Here is a 14,088-nt window from a genome sequence, read left to right on the forward strand (position 1 = left end):
GCCACTGCTGCTCTCTCATCTCCTTGTGTGCTAAGCGACCTTGTCCCGCCACTGCTGCTCTCTCATCTCCTTGTGTGCTAAGCGACCTTGTCCCGCCACTGCTGCTCTCTCATCTCCTTGTGTGCTAAGCGACCTTGTCCCGCCACTGCTGCTCTCTCATCTCCTTGTGTGCTAAGCGACCTTGTCCCGCCACTGCTGCTCTCTCATCTCCTTGTGTGCTAAGCGACCTTGTCCCGCCACTGCTGCTCTCTCATCTCCTTGTGTGCTAAGCGACCTTGTCCCGCCACTGCTGCTCTCTCATCTCCTTGTGTGCTAAGCGACCTTGTCCCGCCACTGCTGCTCTCTCATCTCCTTGTGTGCTAAGCGACCTTGTCCCGCCACTGCTGCTCTCTCATCTCCTTGTGTGCTAAGCGACCTTGTCCCGCCACTGCTGCTCTCTCATCTCCTTGTGTGCTAAGCGACCTTGTCCCGCCACTGCTGCTCTCTCATCTCCTTGTGTGCTAAGCGACCTTGTCCCGCCACTGCTGCTCTCTCATCTCCTTGTGTGCTAAGCGACCTTGTCCCGCCACTGCTGCTCTCTCATCTCCTTGTGTGCTAAGCGACCTTGTCCCGCCACTGCTGCTCTCTCATCTCCTTGTGTGCTAAGCGACCTTGTCCCGCCACTGCTGCTCTCTCATCTCCTTGTGTGCTAAGCGACCTTGTCCCGCCACTGCTGCTCTCTCATCTCCTTGTGTGCTAAGCGACCTTGTCCCGCCACTGCTGCTCTCTCATCTCCTTGTGTGCTAAGCGACCTTGTCCCGCCACTGCTGCTCTCTCATCTCCTTGTGTGCTAAGCGACCTTGTCCCGCCACTGCTGCTCTCTCATCTCCTTGTGTGCTAAGCGACCTTGTCCCGCCACTGCTGCTCTCTCATCTCCTTGTGTGCTAAGCGACCTTGTCCCGCCACTGCTGCTCTCTCATCTCCTTGTGTGCTAAGCGACCTTGTCCCGCCACTGCTGCTCTCTCATCTCCTTGTGTGCTAAGCGACCTTGTCCCGCCACTGCTGCTCTCTCATCTCCTTGTGTGCTAAACGACCTTGTCCCGCCACTGCTCCTCTTCCATCTTCCAGATGGGAAAAACAAACTATTTTTATACAGTGACTTAACATATTGTGTTCTGTACTGTGTGGAGGTGGCCATCTTGGCAGAAGGGTAGGACTTTGCTTCCTCATGTCTGAATTCCCTTCTTAGGCTGGGTTCACACCTGGGCGTTGCTATAGGCGCGTTTTCTGCAAGTTTTTTCAGCTCTTTTTTAGCATGTTTTTTAGTTCAGTGAAACGCGCGTTCGACGCTCGTTTTTATACCTTCCTGGCGGTATGATTTAATTTTTTTCTCTATTTTTTTAAAAAACTTTCAAACTTCCCGCTGGTTCCGCCCCCCTGCGACGCGAACGCTCGCAAGGGACGGCAGTGGTCGGAGGACACAGCAGGGATCGCGGACAAGGTAAGACCTACGCTGTATTCCCGAGTGTGGCTCGGGGCTACCGCTTTGTTAACCACACTCGGCAATACCGATGGATACGCGCTACAATCGGCCCCTACGCGTGAAAAAGAAGCTCAAGTACTTTTTCGCACGTAGTGCGTTTTTCAGCGCAACAAATCGCGCTGAAATACACCCAGGTCGGAACCATGCCCATAGGGATTGATTGGATTTCACTTCTTGAGTGTTTTTCAGCGCCCAGGTGTGAACCCAGCCTTAATGACTGATGGGGTTATAGTCATGAAGCTACAGGATGGGTGGAGGAAGCACAGATTCACAAAAAGAATGAAGTGATGAGCAAGGAGATCTGTGCATTGCAGGTCCTCAGGTACAGCTTCCTCTCCAGCAAGGAGAACAATAAGCAGCACAGCAGTGACAACTCCAAATGTCATGATAAATAGTAGTCAGTCAGCAGTACCTCAGGTGATTTCACACTGAAGACATACAGCTATGAAGCTTGAGGCACAGGAGTGCACACAGGGAATACAATGCTATTTTTCAGGAGGCATTTAGGGCAAAACTGCATAAGCACAATATCTAGAGATTCCCTACAATCTTCACCTTTTGAGTTCAGGTTTATTTTACGAGGCAGGAAAATATTGTCCACAATGTTACACTTGGCTCTGGCCTAAACCATTGCCGGCAAAATAGGATCAGGCCGTACAAGCCAAATTCCAAACCCCTAAATCTGCATGTTGCAGCTGAAATGAGGATACCGGCGTTCGCTCACCTCTCGATCCTGTCACGGCTCTCTGCCGTGACAGGGGAGGGGCTGGAATCCCCCCTCCGATACGCCAGCGCTGACTGGCGGAACGGACGGGGGAGGGGGCGGGTACAGCTGATAGGCCTCTAGATAGGCAGAGCCAGCTGTCAGTCACGCAGCTGGGTGGATCTCGACATCGATGTCAGGATCCGCTCCAGCTGCGTCGTCTCAGTATACCGCGAGCTACAGCTCGCGGTATACTGAGCTTAGGGTAACGGGAGGACGCTAGTTTGTGTCCTCCCGTTACCCTAAGGAGAACTATGGGGAAAAGCCCTGACCCCATAGTTCCCCTTTAAGTAAAAAAAAAAGTGATAAAAAGTTTTTAAAAAATGAAGACAAAAAAAAATAAATTAAAACTAACCCTGCCATTCTCCATTGATTGGGGGGGGGGGGTTTTGGGGGGGGGGGGACCTGACCGCATCTCTTATATTTTACCAAAAATATGGGTAAGAATAAATATTTTTTTTTTAAACGTAGGGAAATTTTTTTGTTTTGAAAAAATGTACGGTACTTATTTCATTATATAGTAAAAAATAACCCCCCCCCCCAGGGATGATTATATACCACCAAAAGAAAGCTCTATCTGTCCCCAAAAAAACATTAATATAAATGGCAAGGCTAGGGTCCGGTCATGCTGACTGGTGACATTTTGGACTGACTGGTGAGACCCCCTAACATGTTTCAAGCCCTGGATATTATATATTAAAGTTGCTTTGTAAGAAAATAAATGGAAGAGAAGAAAGGAATATACAGTTTATTTAGAATGAACAAGACATTATTATTATACAGGATGTATATAGCGCCAACAGTTTGCGCAGCGCTTTACAATATAAGGGAGACCTTACAATACAAATGAAGATTCTGCTGTCCTAAAAGGATTTGGGGTGCCGGTGACATGTCTACATCCGCAGCTAATATAAGCGATCGGGAATCTCTAGAGACGCCCGATCGCTTGAATGTAAAGCTCCCGGCGGGCCGTTTAATTACAACAGCCGGTGCCATCCGCAGTCACTGCCAGCACCCCACCCCCATGACAAGGGACTCTTTGGGTAAGGAGCGCAGCAAGGCAAAGAGAAACAAGGAACATTATAATTTGGCATCGTACTTGAAACCATAATTCATATCTCCAACCCCGAGAGGAACAGAATAATGGATTTCCGAGTATCTGATTCGGCACATTATTAGAAAACGGACTGCAACTTCCTGCCGGCAGTGTCAGTGTTTGCCATCAGTCAAACTATCTCCTGCTTCCAGTCTTTGCTCAGTGCAAAAAGCAAAACCAAGATCGAAATGAAAAGCTGCTCACAGCACATGTGAGTCTGAGTCCAAATCAGCTGCTTCAAGACAGTATATTTCAGTCCTGATCAGCTGATCGCATCACATGCAAGTCCCAGACCTGGCCAGCTGCTCACAGCACATGCAAGTCCCAGACCTGGCCAGCTGCTCACAGCCCATGCAAGTCCCAGACCTGGCCAGCTGCTCACATCACATGCGTGTCTCGGCCCTAATTAGCAGCTGGCAGCACATACAAGCCTCAGCCTAGATCAGTTGCTCACAGCATGTGCCAATCTCAGGCCTGACCAGCTGCTCACAGCACATCCAAGTCTCAGACCTGAGCAGCTGCTGAAAACACACAAGTCTGTATCCTGACCAGCTGCTCACAGCACGTGCGAGTTTGAACTCTTCATCCTGTGTGCATGAAAAGAGAGAGTACGTTCTGCCTTCACTCCAAGAGGATTCTGCCGCCAGGAATGAATGTTACAGGAAGTGGCATGCATCCAGATCGGACAATTTCTTGCACTGCATCTGTGACACAAGTCCCTGGCACACTGTTGCACATGTGAAGCTCAGGGCCCTCTGGCTGTTGCTTTGTCCCCATTTTTATGTTCCAGATGCTCCATCATTCTACATGTTGTTCTGAAATCACATGACCATGTTAAACGTTAACTCATAAACGTGTGTTAACTCCCCAGCCTGTCAATGACCAGCTCTTGCTCGGCATCTCTTCCCAGTGGAACGTGATCAGCTACCACTCCTGTCTCTTCGCCACCCCATAAGCATGATTTAGCTTCCACTTATCTCCTCCTATCTGCCCATTCTTTCTGTATACCAAAAGATGCTGGGCTTTCTATTAAGAAAGCCCAGCACTAGCTATGCACTTTGTTGCTACTGCATGTTAAAAATCCAGATGCTTTCCCATAAAGGCATGATACTCCTCTGACTTGCTGTATTTAGCTGCGAGTCTGATATCCTGCTATTTACTACATGGAAGCAAGTCAGCCTTAGGGTCAGGTGGTGTTGTGCACTTGTCTTCATCACCTGATGGCTGGAAGTGTGAAACATTCTCCAGCTAGAGAAAAGGATTTATTTATTTTCGAGAACTATAAACCTCCAGGACTCAAGGTAAACCATCATATGGACCGTGCGTGCATACGCTTATTCAGCCGTCACATTCTAACCCTGTGGCCTCTTGTCCCCGGTGGGAACCTACATGTGAGATAAGGGACGATTTTTTGGAAAACCGTTTCCCGCACTCTGAGCACGAATATGGTCGATCACCCGTGTGCTTTCGCTGATGTGGAATAAGATGGGCCCTCTGCGTAAAACTTTCACCACATTCAGGGCAGGAAAACGGCTTCTCCCCCGTATGAAGTCTTTCATGTTTGGCAAGAAGTGATTTTTCTGAAAAACGCTTCCCGCACTCTGAACAGGAATAGGGCTTCTCCCCGGTGTGGCTTCGCTGGTGTTTAATAAGAAGTTCTTTCCAAGAGTAACATTTTCCGCACTCCAAACATGAAAATGGCTTCTCTCCTGTGTGAGTTCTTTCATGAGCTATCAGAGTGGCTCTCAAGGAAAAAGATTTCCCGCATTCGGAACAGGAATACGGCTTCTCTCCAGTGTGAACTTTTTCATGTCTGATAAGGGTGTATTTCCGGGAAAAACATTCACCGCACTCAGAGCAAGAAAATGGCTTCTCTCCCGAGTGAGTTCTCTGGTGTGAAATAAGGTGGACTCTCTGATTAAAGGACTTTCCACATTCCGGACAAGAAAATGGCTTCTCGGCCGTGTGAGTCCTCTGGTGCGTAGCAAGGTTGGATTTTTCAGTGAAACATTTCCCACACTCCAAGCAGGAATATGGCTTCTCCCCTGTGTGAGTCCTCTGGTGTGCAATGAGTTTTGCTCTCCTGGGAAAGCACTTCCCACACATGGAGCAAGGGAAGTTCTCACCTCTAGTAGCTGCAAGATGGGTGACGGGAGGGGAATGATCCAGAGAACTCTCCCCATGTGTGGAGGGAGAAGAGGACAGATCTGCAATGGGATGGACCGGATGGAGATTTGGGGTCATCTGGATTTTCCCGGAAGAACTGGAAGTGATGTCATTGTCTTCTATGTGACCATCGGGGGAGGTTATGGGATGTTTCTCTGTGTTGTACCTTCTGTATCTGCCATCTGGGGAAAGTTAGAAATCAGAGGGAACAAGGATGATTCATGTCATTTATAGGAACAATCTGTACAATATATGCCAACCAATCAGAGTACATAGGATATCGGCTCCAGCCAATCCAAGCTGAGGACTTCTATGCAGAGAGATATGACCTACTCTTAGCCCCCTTTACACTAACACTCCAAATGTAACCCCAACATCAGCACCCCCTGTAACCTCAACACTAATCCTCCCTGTAATCCCAACACTAACCCTCCCTGTAACCCCAACACTAACCCTCCCTGTAACCCCAACACTATCCCTCCCTGTAACCCCAACACTATCCCTCCCTGTAACCTCAACACTAAACCTCCCTGTAACCCCAACACTAACCCTCCCTGTAACCCTAACACTATCCCTCCCTGTAACCCTAACACTAATCGTCACTCTTTTCTGGATTTAGTGTTTATTCCTCACCTGTGCTGATCTCTGGAGGGATTTCCTCCTCCTTACACTGCTGATCATCCAGCACATAGGACTCTTCTGCTTCCTCTTTAACTTCAACTTTCACAACAATCAGGTTTTCATCCTAAATAACACAAAATGACAGGACTAGTAACTGGCAAACTGTCATCCACTGGATAGAACTAGATACGCAGAAAAGGGGATTCTCCAGCAAAACTGAATTGTTCACAAACTCCCATGATATCTGATAGGACCCTCAGCTCCATCTACCTGATCATCCCGAGGGACCTCCTGATGTTCCAGAGGGACCTCCTGATGTTCCAGAGGGACCTCCTGATGTTCCAGAGGGACCTCCTGATGTTCCAGAGGGACCTCCTGATGTTCCTGTGTGGAATCCTGGGAATACAGAGGACGGGTCTGAGGGATCTCCTGATGTTCCTGTGTGGAAGCCCGGGAATACAGAGGACGGGCATGAGGGATCTCCTGATGTTCCTGTGTGGAAGCCCGGGAATACAGAGGACGGGCATGAGGGATCTCCTGATGTTCCTGTGTGGAAGCCCGGGAATACAGAGGACGGGCATGAGGGATCTCCTGATGTTCCTGTGTGGAATCCCGGCAATACAGAGGACGGGGACATCTCTCTGGGGTATTTCTGTTCCTGGATCCATCTGTAGGAAACACACATTTTAAAGCTGCAGTTCAATCTGCTTATATTGTGTCTCCCCTGGCTCCTCCCTCATCAACTTACTGATATTTTTTTTCATAAATGTTTCCTTTTCAGTGCAAACTTTACTTTAGGCCCAATGAGGTCAACACTGGTTCTTTGCTTCTCTATGCAATGCAGACAGATTATGGCTGGTGAGAGAGGCCAGCAGGGTGCTGTACATAGCTTCCTGGAAATATCACAGCACTCTGCCTCTGTACTCCTCTGAAGAGCCCTCAGCACTGATGTAAAACAGAGAGCTGGCTCTTGGGAGGAGTTATGCAAATATCAAAACGCATTGATGGATGGGTGTCAGTCTGGAGGAATGAGAGTTCCATGCAGGCTGCATTTGCATGCAGACCACCCTAGGTAATGCCCTCATTGGATGCTGAGCCTCTGTGATTGAAAGAACTAGAATACAATGAATGAAAGGGGCAAGCCAGTGACCGTTAGGCTGGGGAGGACAGAGGTGATGAAGCTAATTCACTGTCCAATGAGGAGGCTGGAGACGAGATATTGAAAGCAACATAACCAGAAAGAATTGCTTACAGGAACTGTATTTACAGTAGCTGTTTTCCCGGAGCTCTGCTTCAATGACATCAGAAGAATGCTATACTCTTCTTACAAGAACAGGCGATCATGGCCAATCATGGATATAGATCAGCAGCTGGTACCGCAAGCTGCCCACAGCATATAACACAGAGGACTTGAGTGTTTATGACTCACCTGTGTTGATCTCTATAGGAATTTCCTCCTCTTTAATTCTCCCATGTCCTTCTTCCTCCTCCTCAGTTTTGACGTCTCTCTGAGGGTTTCTGGGGTCTGTGAATAAAGATGAGAGTGAAGCCCCCTGTACTGAGATGTATGAGACCTCAGAGTGTGTGTGTGGGGGGAGAGATTGGTCACGTCTCTTGGCTGGTAACACACAATTACATGATGTGAGGAGGAGAGCCGGAGTCTAATAGAGGCTGATGGCTCCTGACTCCCCCCACTAGACACATTCCGTCCCCCCATTACTGTCTACTGACAGAGGAGGGGGGAGAAGAAGAGATTGTTGTAGTGACTGAACAAGGAGAATCTGGGACTCTTTTCTGGATGTTTATTCCTCACCTGTGCTGATCTCTGGAAGGATTTCCTCCTCCTTACATGGATCATCATCACTAACAGGCGTGTCTTCTGCTTCGTCTTTCACTTCAACTTTAATTACATATTCACTCTTCAAAATAAAAACAGATGTTATACTTATTACATGAGATCCACTGAGCATATAGTAAGCAATATTAAATATTGATTAGACCCTCAGTCTACCTGATCTTCCTGAGGGATCACCTGCTGTTCTTGAGGGATCTCCTGATGTTCCTGTGTGGAGTCCCGGGAATACAGAGGATGGGTCTGAGGGATCTCCTGATGTTCCTGTGAGGAATCCCGGGAATACATAGGATGGGTCTGAGGGAACTCTTGATGTTCCTGAGGGACCTCATGGTATATCTGAGGGACCTCCTGGTCCTCCCGAGGGATCTCCTGATGTTCCTGTGTGGAATCCCAGGAATACAGAGGAAGAGTCTGAGGGACATCCTGATGTTCCTGTGTGGAGTCCCGGGAATACAGAGGACGGGGACATCCCTCTGGGGGATTTCTGTTCCTGGACCCATCTGTACGAAACACACACACTGACTGAATACATTGTTTCTATGTCTTTATATCAGAGGATGTGTGTATCTAGGGGGATCCTCAATACTCAAGAAATGAAAGTCTCCTCTTACCCGGTGATGTGAGGGGCGGCCGGTTCTCCATCATGACATCTTCATGTCCTTCTTAATACACTTACTCCTCCTGAAAAGAGTGAGATATGAAAAATACTCTGGTTTCAATGTATTAAATTATATTAAATGTTTAATAAAAAAAGTTAAAAATGAATGAAATAAATAAAGGGAAGGCAACAAAAGCTAGGGTGAAAGACCTTGATGGTCCAGGCAAGTTATGTGATCGTGGTGAGGACAAAGCTTTCACCTCCCACTCATTACCTCACCCCCATGTTTGGCTAGCCTAGGGCTATAGGTCTTGTACCGCAGGCACCATAAGGACCTTTGTTGATGTGATTTAGGCTTATGTTAAGGACATCTCAGGCGCTTCTGAGACCCTTCAAAAATAATTTGATAGAAAGAAATACCTGTTTCATGTGGGCTTTGCATTACTATAGACTTATATGGGAATGCAAAACCTGATTGCCTTCCAGCACTTGAGTCCTTGGGTTTGAACCACAGCCAGAACTCTATCTGACATGTACATGGAGTTTGCATGTTCTCCCTGTGCTTGCTTGGGTTTCCTCTGGCTACTCCAATTTCCTGCAAACTTTCATACCAAAAGTGGGACATGGGAAGGAAATCAGAAACCCGGCACGGCGCTAGATAGGGAGTAACTCAGAAACCCAACATGGTGGGGCGATAAGGTACTCAGAAAACCCGGATGGTGGGAGATGGGGAGGAGCTCAGAAAGCTGGCATAGTAGGAGATGGGAAGGAAGTCAGAAACCCAGCATGGTGGGAGAACAGGAGGAAGTCAGAAACTCGGTACGTGGGAGATGGGGAGGAGCTCAGAAAGCCAACATGGTGGGCGATGGGAAAGTACTCAGAAACTCAGCATGGTGGGAGATATCGGGAGTAGCTCAGAAAGCTGGCTTGGTAGGAGATGGGGAGGAACTCAGAAAGCCAGCTTGGTAGGACATGGGAAGGAAGTCAGAAAGCCAGCTTGGTAGGAGATGGGAAGGAAGTCAGAAAGCCGACTTGGTAGGAGATGGGAAGGAAGTCAGAAAGCCGGCTTGGTAGGAGATAGGGAGGAACTCAGAAACCCAACATGGTGGGGCGATGATAAGGTACTCAGAAAACCCGGCATGGTGGGAGATGGGGAGGAGCTCAGAAAGCCAGCTTGGTAGGAGATGGGAAGGAAGTCAGAAACCCAGCACGGAGGGAGATAGGAAGGAACTAAGAAACCCAACATGATGGGCGATGGGGAGGTACACATAAACCAGGCATGGTGGGAGATGGGGAGGAAGTCAGAAACCAGCATAGTGGGGGATGGGGAGGAAGCCAGAAATCTGGCATGTGGAGTAGGGTTGCCACCTGTCCAGGATTCACCCGGACAGTCCGGGTTTTGAATGCTGTGTCCGGGTTTCATGGCAGCTGAAACCCGGACACAAGATGTCAGGCAGACAGGAGGCAACCAAAATTAAGATAGGGGCTACTGGCCCCCCACTAAAAATAGTCTAACTGTGATATTTACATATGAATGGGTGGCGCTATTTACATATGAATAAGCAACTTATTCTCCCCCCAAAATTTCTGTGAGTCGCAAGAGTGTTTGGGTTTCGCTGAAAGAAAAGGTGGCAACCCTAATGTGGAGACGGGGATAAGGGAAATGGAAGTCCATTAGTACTGATCACGTTGAAATGTGTCCTTACAGGAAATGGACAGACATGACACAATCTTTAACAGTTCTCTGCACATCATGAAGATCTGATGCTGTAGAGGTGAATATTCCGAGATACATGACCTATCCCCATTCACCTGAAGACTGTCACATTTACATAAAGCTGTGCTGATCCACCATATGGATTGGCACTGGCAGCCAGATCCCTAAAGCAGTCTTGGCTGTCCGGCATGTGCGCAGTGCTGGGACTTTCACCATGCTGACCCTGTTAACATATAGCTGGCAGCACAACTGGACAAGCCAAAAATGCAATTTTCACAAAGGATACAGAAATAAAACCCAAATATATATATAGGGGACCAGTGGGGGATTTGTTGGGTGACATGATCCCCCCATCCAGTCCATAGAGAGTGCTGGGACCCCCTTCTCTCCTAATAAGAAGACATTATTACCTCCTCCTCACTCCCCCTTCGCCAGCTGCTGGAAACAGAAGACAATTCTGGTAAATGCTCATGGTAGCCTCAGCTGGGCTTCAACAAAATGGCTCCAGGCTCTTGAGCACAGCTCTCTCTTCTATAGTTGAGTCCCCGCCTACTTAGGACATCCACGCTAGAGGACTACCGGAAGCTGCCATTTTCTTGTAGCTCAATTCACCCAACAGCAGTGAATATACATAAAATAGTATTACAGTGTCATGTAATAATGATGTGATGTCTAAATAACATTATTTCCTGACAATATCTTCTATTGAGAATTATGATACTATACATAGTGAAGGGAATTTATCACAACTGGAGCAGCCGTGCACAGCAACCAATCAGCTTCTCTCTTTCATTTTCAAATCTTAACTGAAGGGAGAAGCTGATTGGTTGCCGTGCACGGCTGCTCCAGTTTTGATAAATTCCCCCCAATGTCCTTTATTACATCAGAAGTATTAGAACTTGTCCGTAGAACAGGAGGGATGGTGGCCATTGTGTTGTAGTCCTGGTTTTTCCTTCACAAAGCATAGTGATTGGTTAGACAAATTCCTACAGGAAATGGACAAGAAGTGAAAAGAAAATTCGTGGAGAGCAAGGGTGGGCAACCCCGGCCCTCAAGCTGTTGTGGAACTACAAATCCCATGAGCAGGAATGCCACCTGTCCAGGATTCAACTGGACAGTCCGGGTTTTGAAAGCTGTGTTCGGGTTTCATGGCAGCAGAAACCTGGACACAAGATGTCAGGCAACCAAAATTATGATAGGGGCTACTGGTCCCCCACTGAAAATAATCTCAACTGTGATATTTACTTATGAATGAGTTTCGCTATTTACATATGAATAAGCTGCGACTCGTTCTCCCGAAGAAATGTCTGCACGTCGCTGAGCGTTCGGGTTTCGCTTGAAGAAAAGGTGGCAACCCTACTGCTGGAGATGCCATTCTGACGTTGGCACTATGACTCGTATATGGTGGGGATGTCCATTGATCGAGCCGTTCTGGCAAGCAGCCTCACATGTCTATTCCAAAGTGGTAGCCACAAATATTACCCTAACCCCACATGTGGCTCTGTTGTCTATTAGACATGTGCACCGGTATTCTATAAAAAAGCTCCAATTCACCGAAATCACCAATTTCCTCACTTCCGGTGCTCAGAAACACTGGAGCTCTGCACAGTTGCGCATGCGCGCGTAGCGTTTTCAGAATACTCATCGAGTTTGCCACCTGCTGAATATTGTTACCATGCAGCCGTACAGAGGCTTCGTCAGTCTTTGTGTTTTGCAGTCTAACGCCGTCCGGTCGATATCACCCACTTGCAAGTACCCGGCCGTGAGGTAGTTGGAGATTTTGATGAGTCGGAACTTTCAATAGAACACAGGCACAAAATGTGTTTTGTTTCGTTTCATTTTCATTCGGGTTTTCCATTTATTTTTCGGGTCCGAAAGTCTATTCGTTTTCTGGATTCATAGTCTGTATGAATTTTCGCAGCAAAGTGACATTAGACAAAAAAACTAAAAGTCTTTTTTTTTTTTACAGTCTGCGGAATGTTTGGAGGGACCCCCCAAGGAAAAAAAAGTGCATGGGGGTTCCCCCCAAAAGCCATAGCCGGCCCTTTCTATCTGTCTTTTTTCTTTCTCCTTTTCTCCTTCTCCCCTTACTGTTCTTTCTTACTCTTGTTTCTTCTTTCTGTCTCTCTTACGCTCTTTGGATCTCCATCTCCGCGTCTCTCTGTTTTTCCTTATCTTGAGTGTTGAGGTAAGGTCCCCTTGTCGGGTCCTTTTATTGCAAGTTCTGTTATATTTTGCTACCTTCTGAACTCCCCGTACCGTTCCTTGAATTGGGTGTACACCTTGAAGGTTCCTACCCCTTATATAATGTTCCGCGATATTGAGGATGTTCTGGTGTACAGCTAGACAGTCGTTTGAGGGAAGTTCTTGGAATTCATGTTATTGACGGGCCAAGCCCGGACACGTCAGATGATTGTTCTACACGTGTGCTCTTGTTTTCATTCTTATTTCTATGTACCGTATATACTCGAGTATAAGCCGAGATTTTCAGCCCATTTTTTTGGGTGAAACGTGCCCCCCCTCGGCTTATCCTCGAGTCAGCGCCAGCGCGTCTTCTTACTTACCTCGCCGAGCGTCGCGTCACTGCTGCTCCGGTGTGCGGCGCTCCGAGCGGGGTCATCTGGCAGTCTCCGGGTCCTAATTTAGGTGGCCGGAGACTGCCAGATGACCCCGCTCGGAGCGCCGCCCACCGGAGCAGCAGCGACGCTCGCCGAGGTAAGTAAGAAGACGCGCTGGCGCTGACTCGAGGATAAGCCGAGGGGGGGCACGTTTCACCCAAAAAAATGGGCTGAAAATCTCGGCTTATACTCGAGTCAGCGCCAGCGCGTCTTCTTACTTACCTCGCCGAGCGTCGCGTCACTGCTGCTCCGGTGTGCGGCGCTCCGAGCGGGGTCATCTGGCAGTCTCCGGGTCCTAATTTAGGTGGCCGGAGACTGCCAGATGACCCCGCTCGGAGCGCCGCCCACCGGAGCAGCAGCGACGCTCGCCGAGGTAAGTAAGAAGACGCGCTGGCGCTGACTCGAGGATAAGCCGAGGGGGGGCACGTTTCACCCAAAAAAATGGGCTGAAAATCTCGGCTTATACTCGAGTCAGCGCCAGCGCGTCTTCTTACTTACCTCGCCGAGCGTCGCGTCACTGCTGCTCCGGTGTGCGGCGCTCCGAGCGGGGTCATCTGGCAGTCTCCGGGTCCTAATTTAGGTGGCCGGAGACTGCCAGATGACCCCGCTCGGAGCGCCGCCCACCGGAGCAGCAGCGACGCTCGCCGAGGTAAGTAAGAAGACGCGCTGGCGCTGACTCGAGTATAAGCCGAGATTTTCAGCCCATTTTTTTGGGTGAAACGTGCCCCCCCTCGGCTTATATTCGGGTCAATACTTTTTCCCAGTTTTTTTTGGTCAAATTAGGTACCTCGGCTTATATTCTGGACGGCTTATACTCGAGTATATACGGTATGTTTTTGAAAATCGAATAAAATTGGATTATGAAAAAAAAGGGGAAAGAGAGGGGGGAAAAAATAATGATGTATAAAAAATATATTTCTTTACAATATCCAAATTCATTGTTATAATATTACACATATAGTCCTTGTTTACATCTGAAGTAACAGAGCTGTCCCTGGAACAGGCGGGCTCCCAGAGAGGCAGAGCAGGGACAGGTGGGAAAAGGGGATGAGCAAGGGAGGGCGAGCAGAAAACAGGGGGCACAGCGCTTGGCATAGAGGGCGAGCAAAGCGGTGAAGAGACGGTGAACAGA

At 48.4% G+C, this 14,088-nt stretch overlaps 1 protein-coding gene across 1 annotated transcript in view; it reads right to left on the bottom strand.

Moving 5' to 3' along the window:
* The window catches only part of LOC108798170, a 193,101-nt gene that overhangs the window by 76,650 nt on the left and 102,363 nt on the right, over positions 1-14,088 (bottom strand). Inside the window, 1 exon segment of the mRNA XM_018569902.1 lies at positions 4,747-5,507. Within this exon segment, the coding sequence (XP_018425404.1) occupies positions 4,747-5,507 (761 nt within the window).

The sequence above is a fragment of the Nanorana parkeri genome, unplaced genomic scaffold (assembly GCF_000935625.1).
Source record: "Nanorana parkeri isolate BGI_ZX_2015 unplaced genomic scaffold, ASM93562v1 scaffold1424, whole genome shotgun sequence".
NCBI classification, from domain to species: domain Eukaryota; kingdom Metazoa; phylum Chordata; class Amphibia; order Anura; family Dicroglossidae; genus Nanorana; species Nanorana parkeri.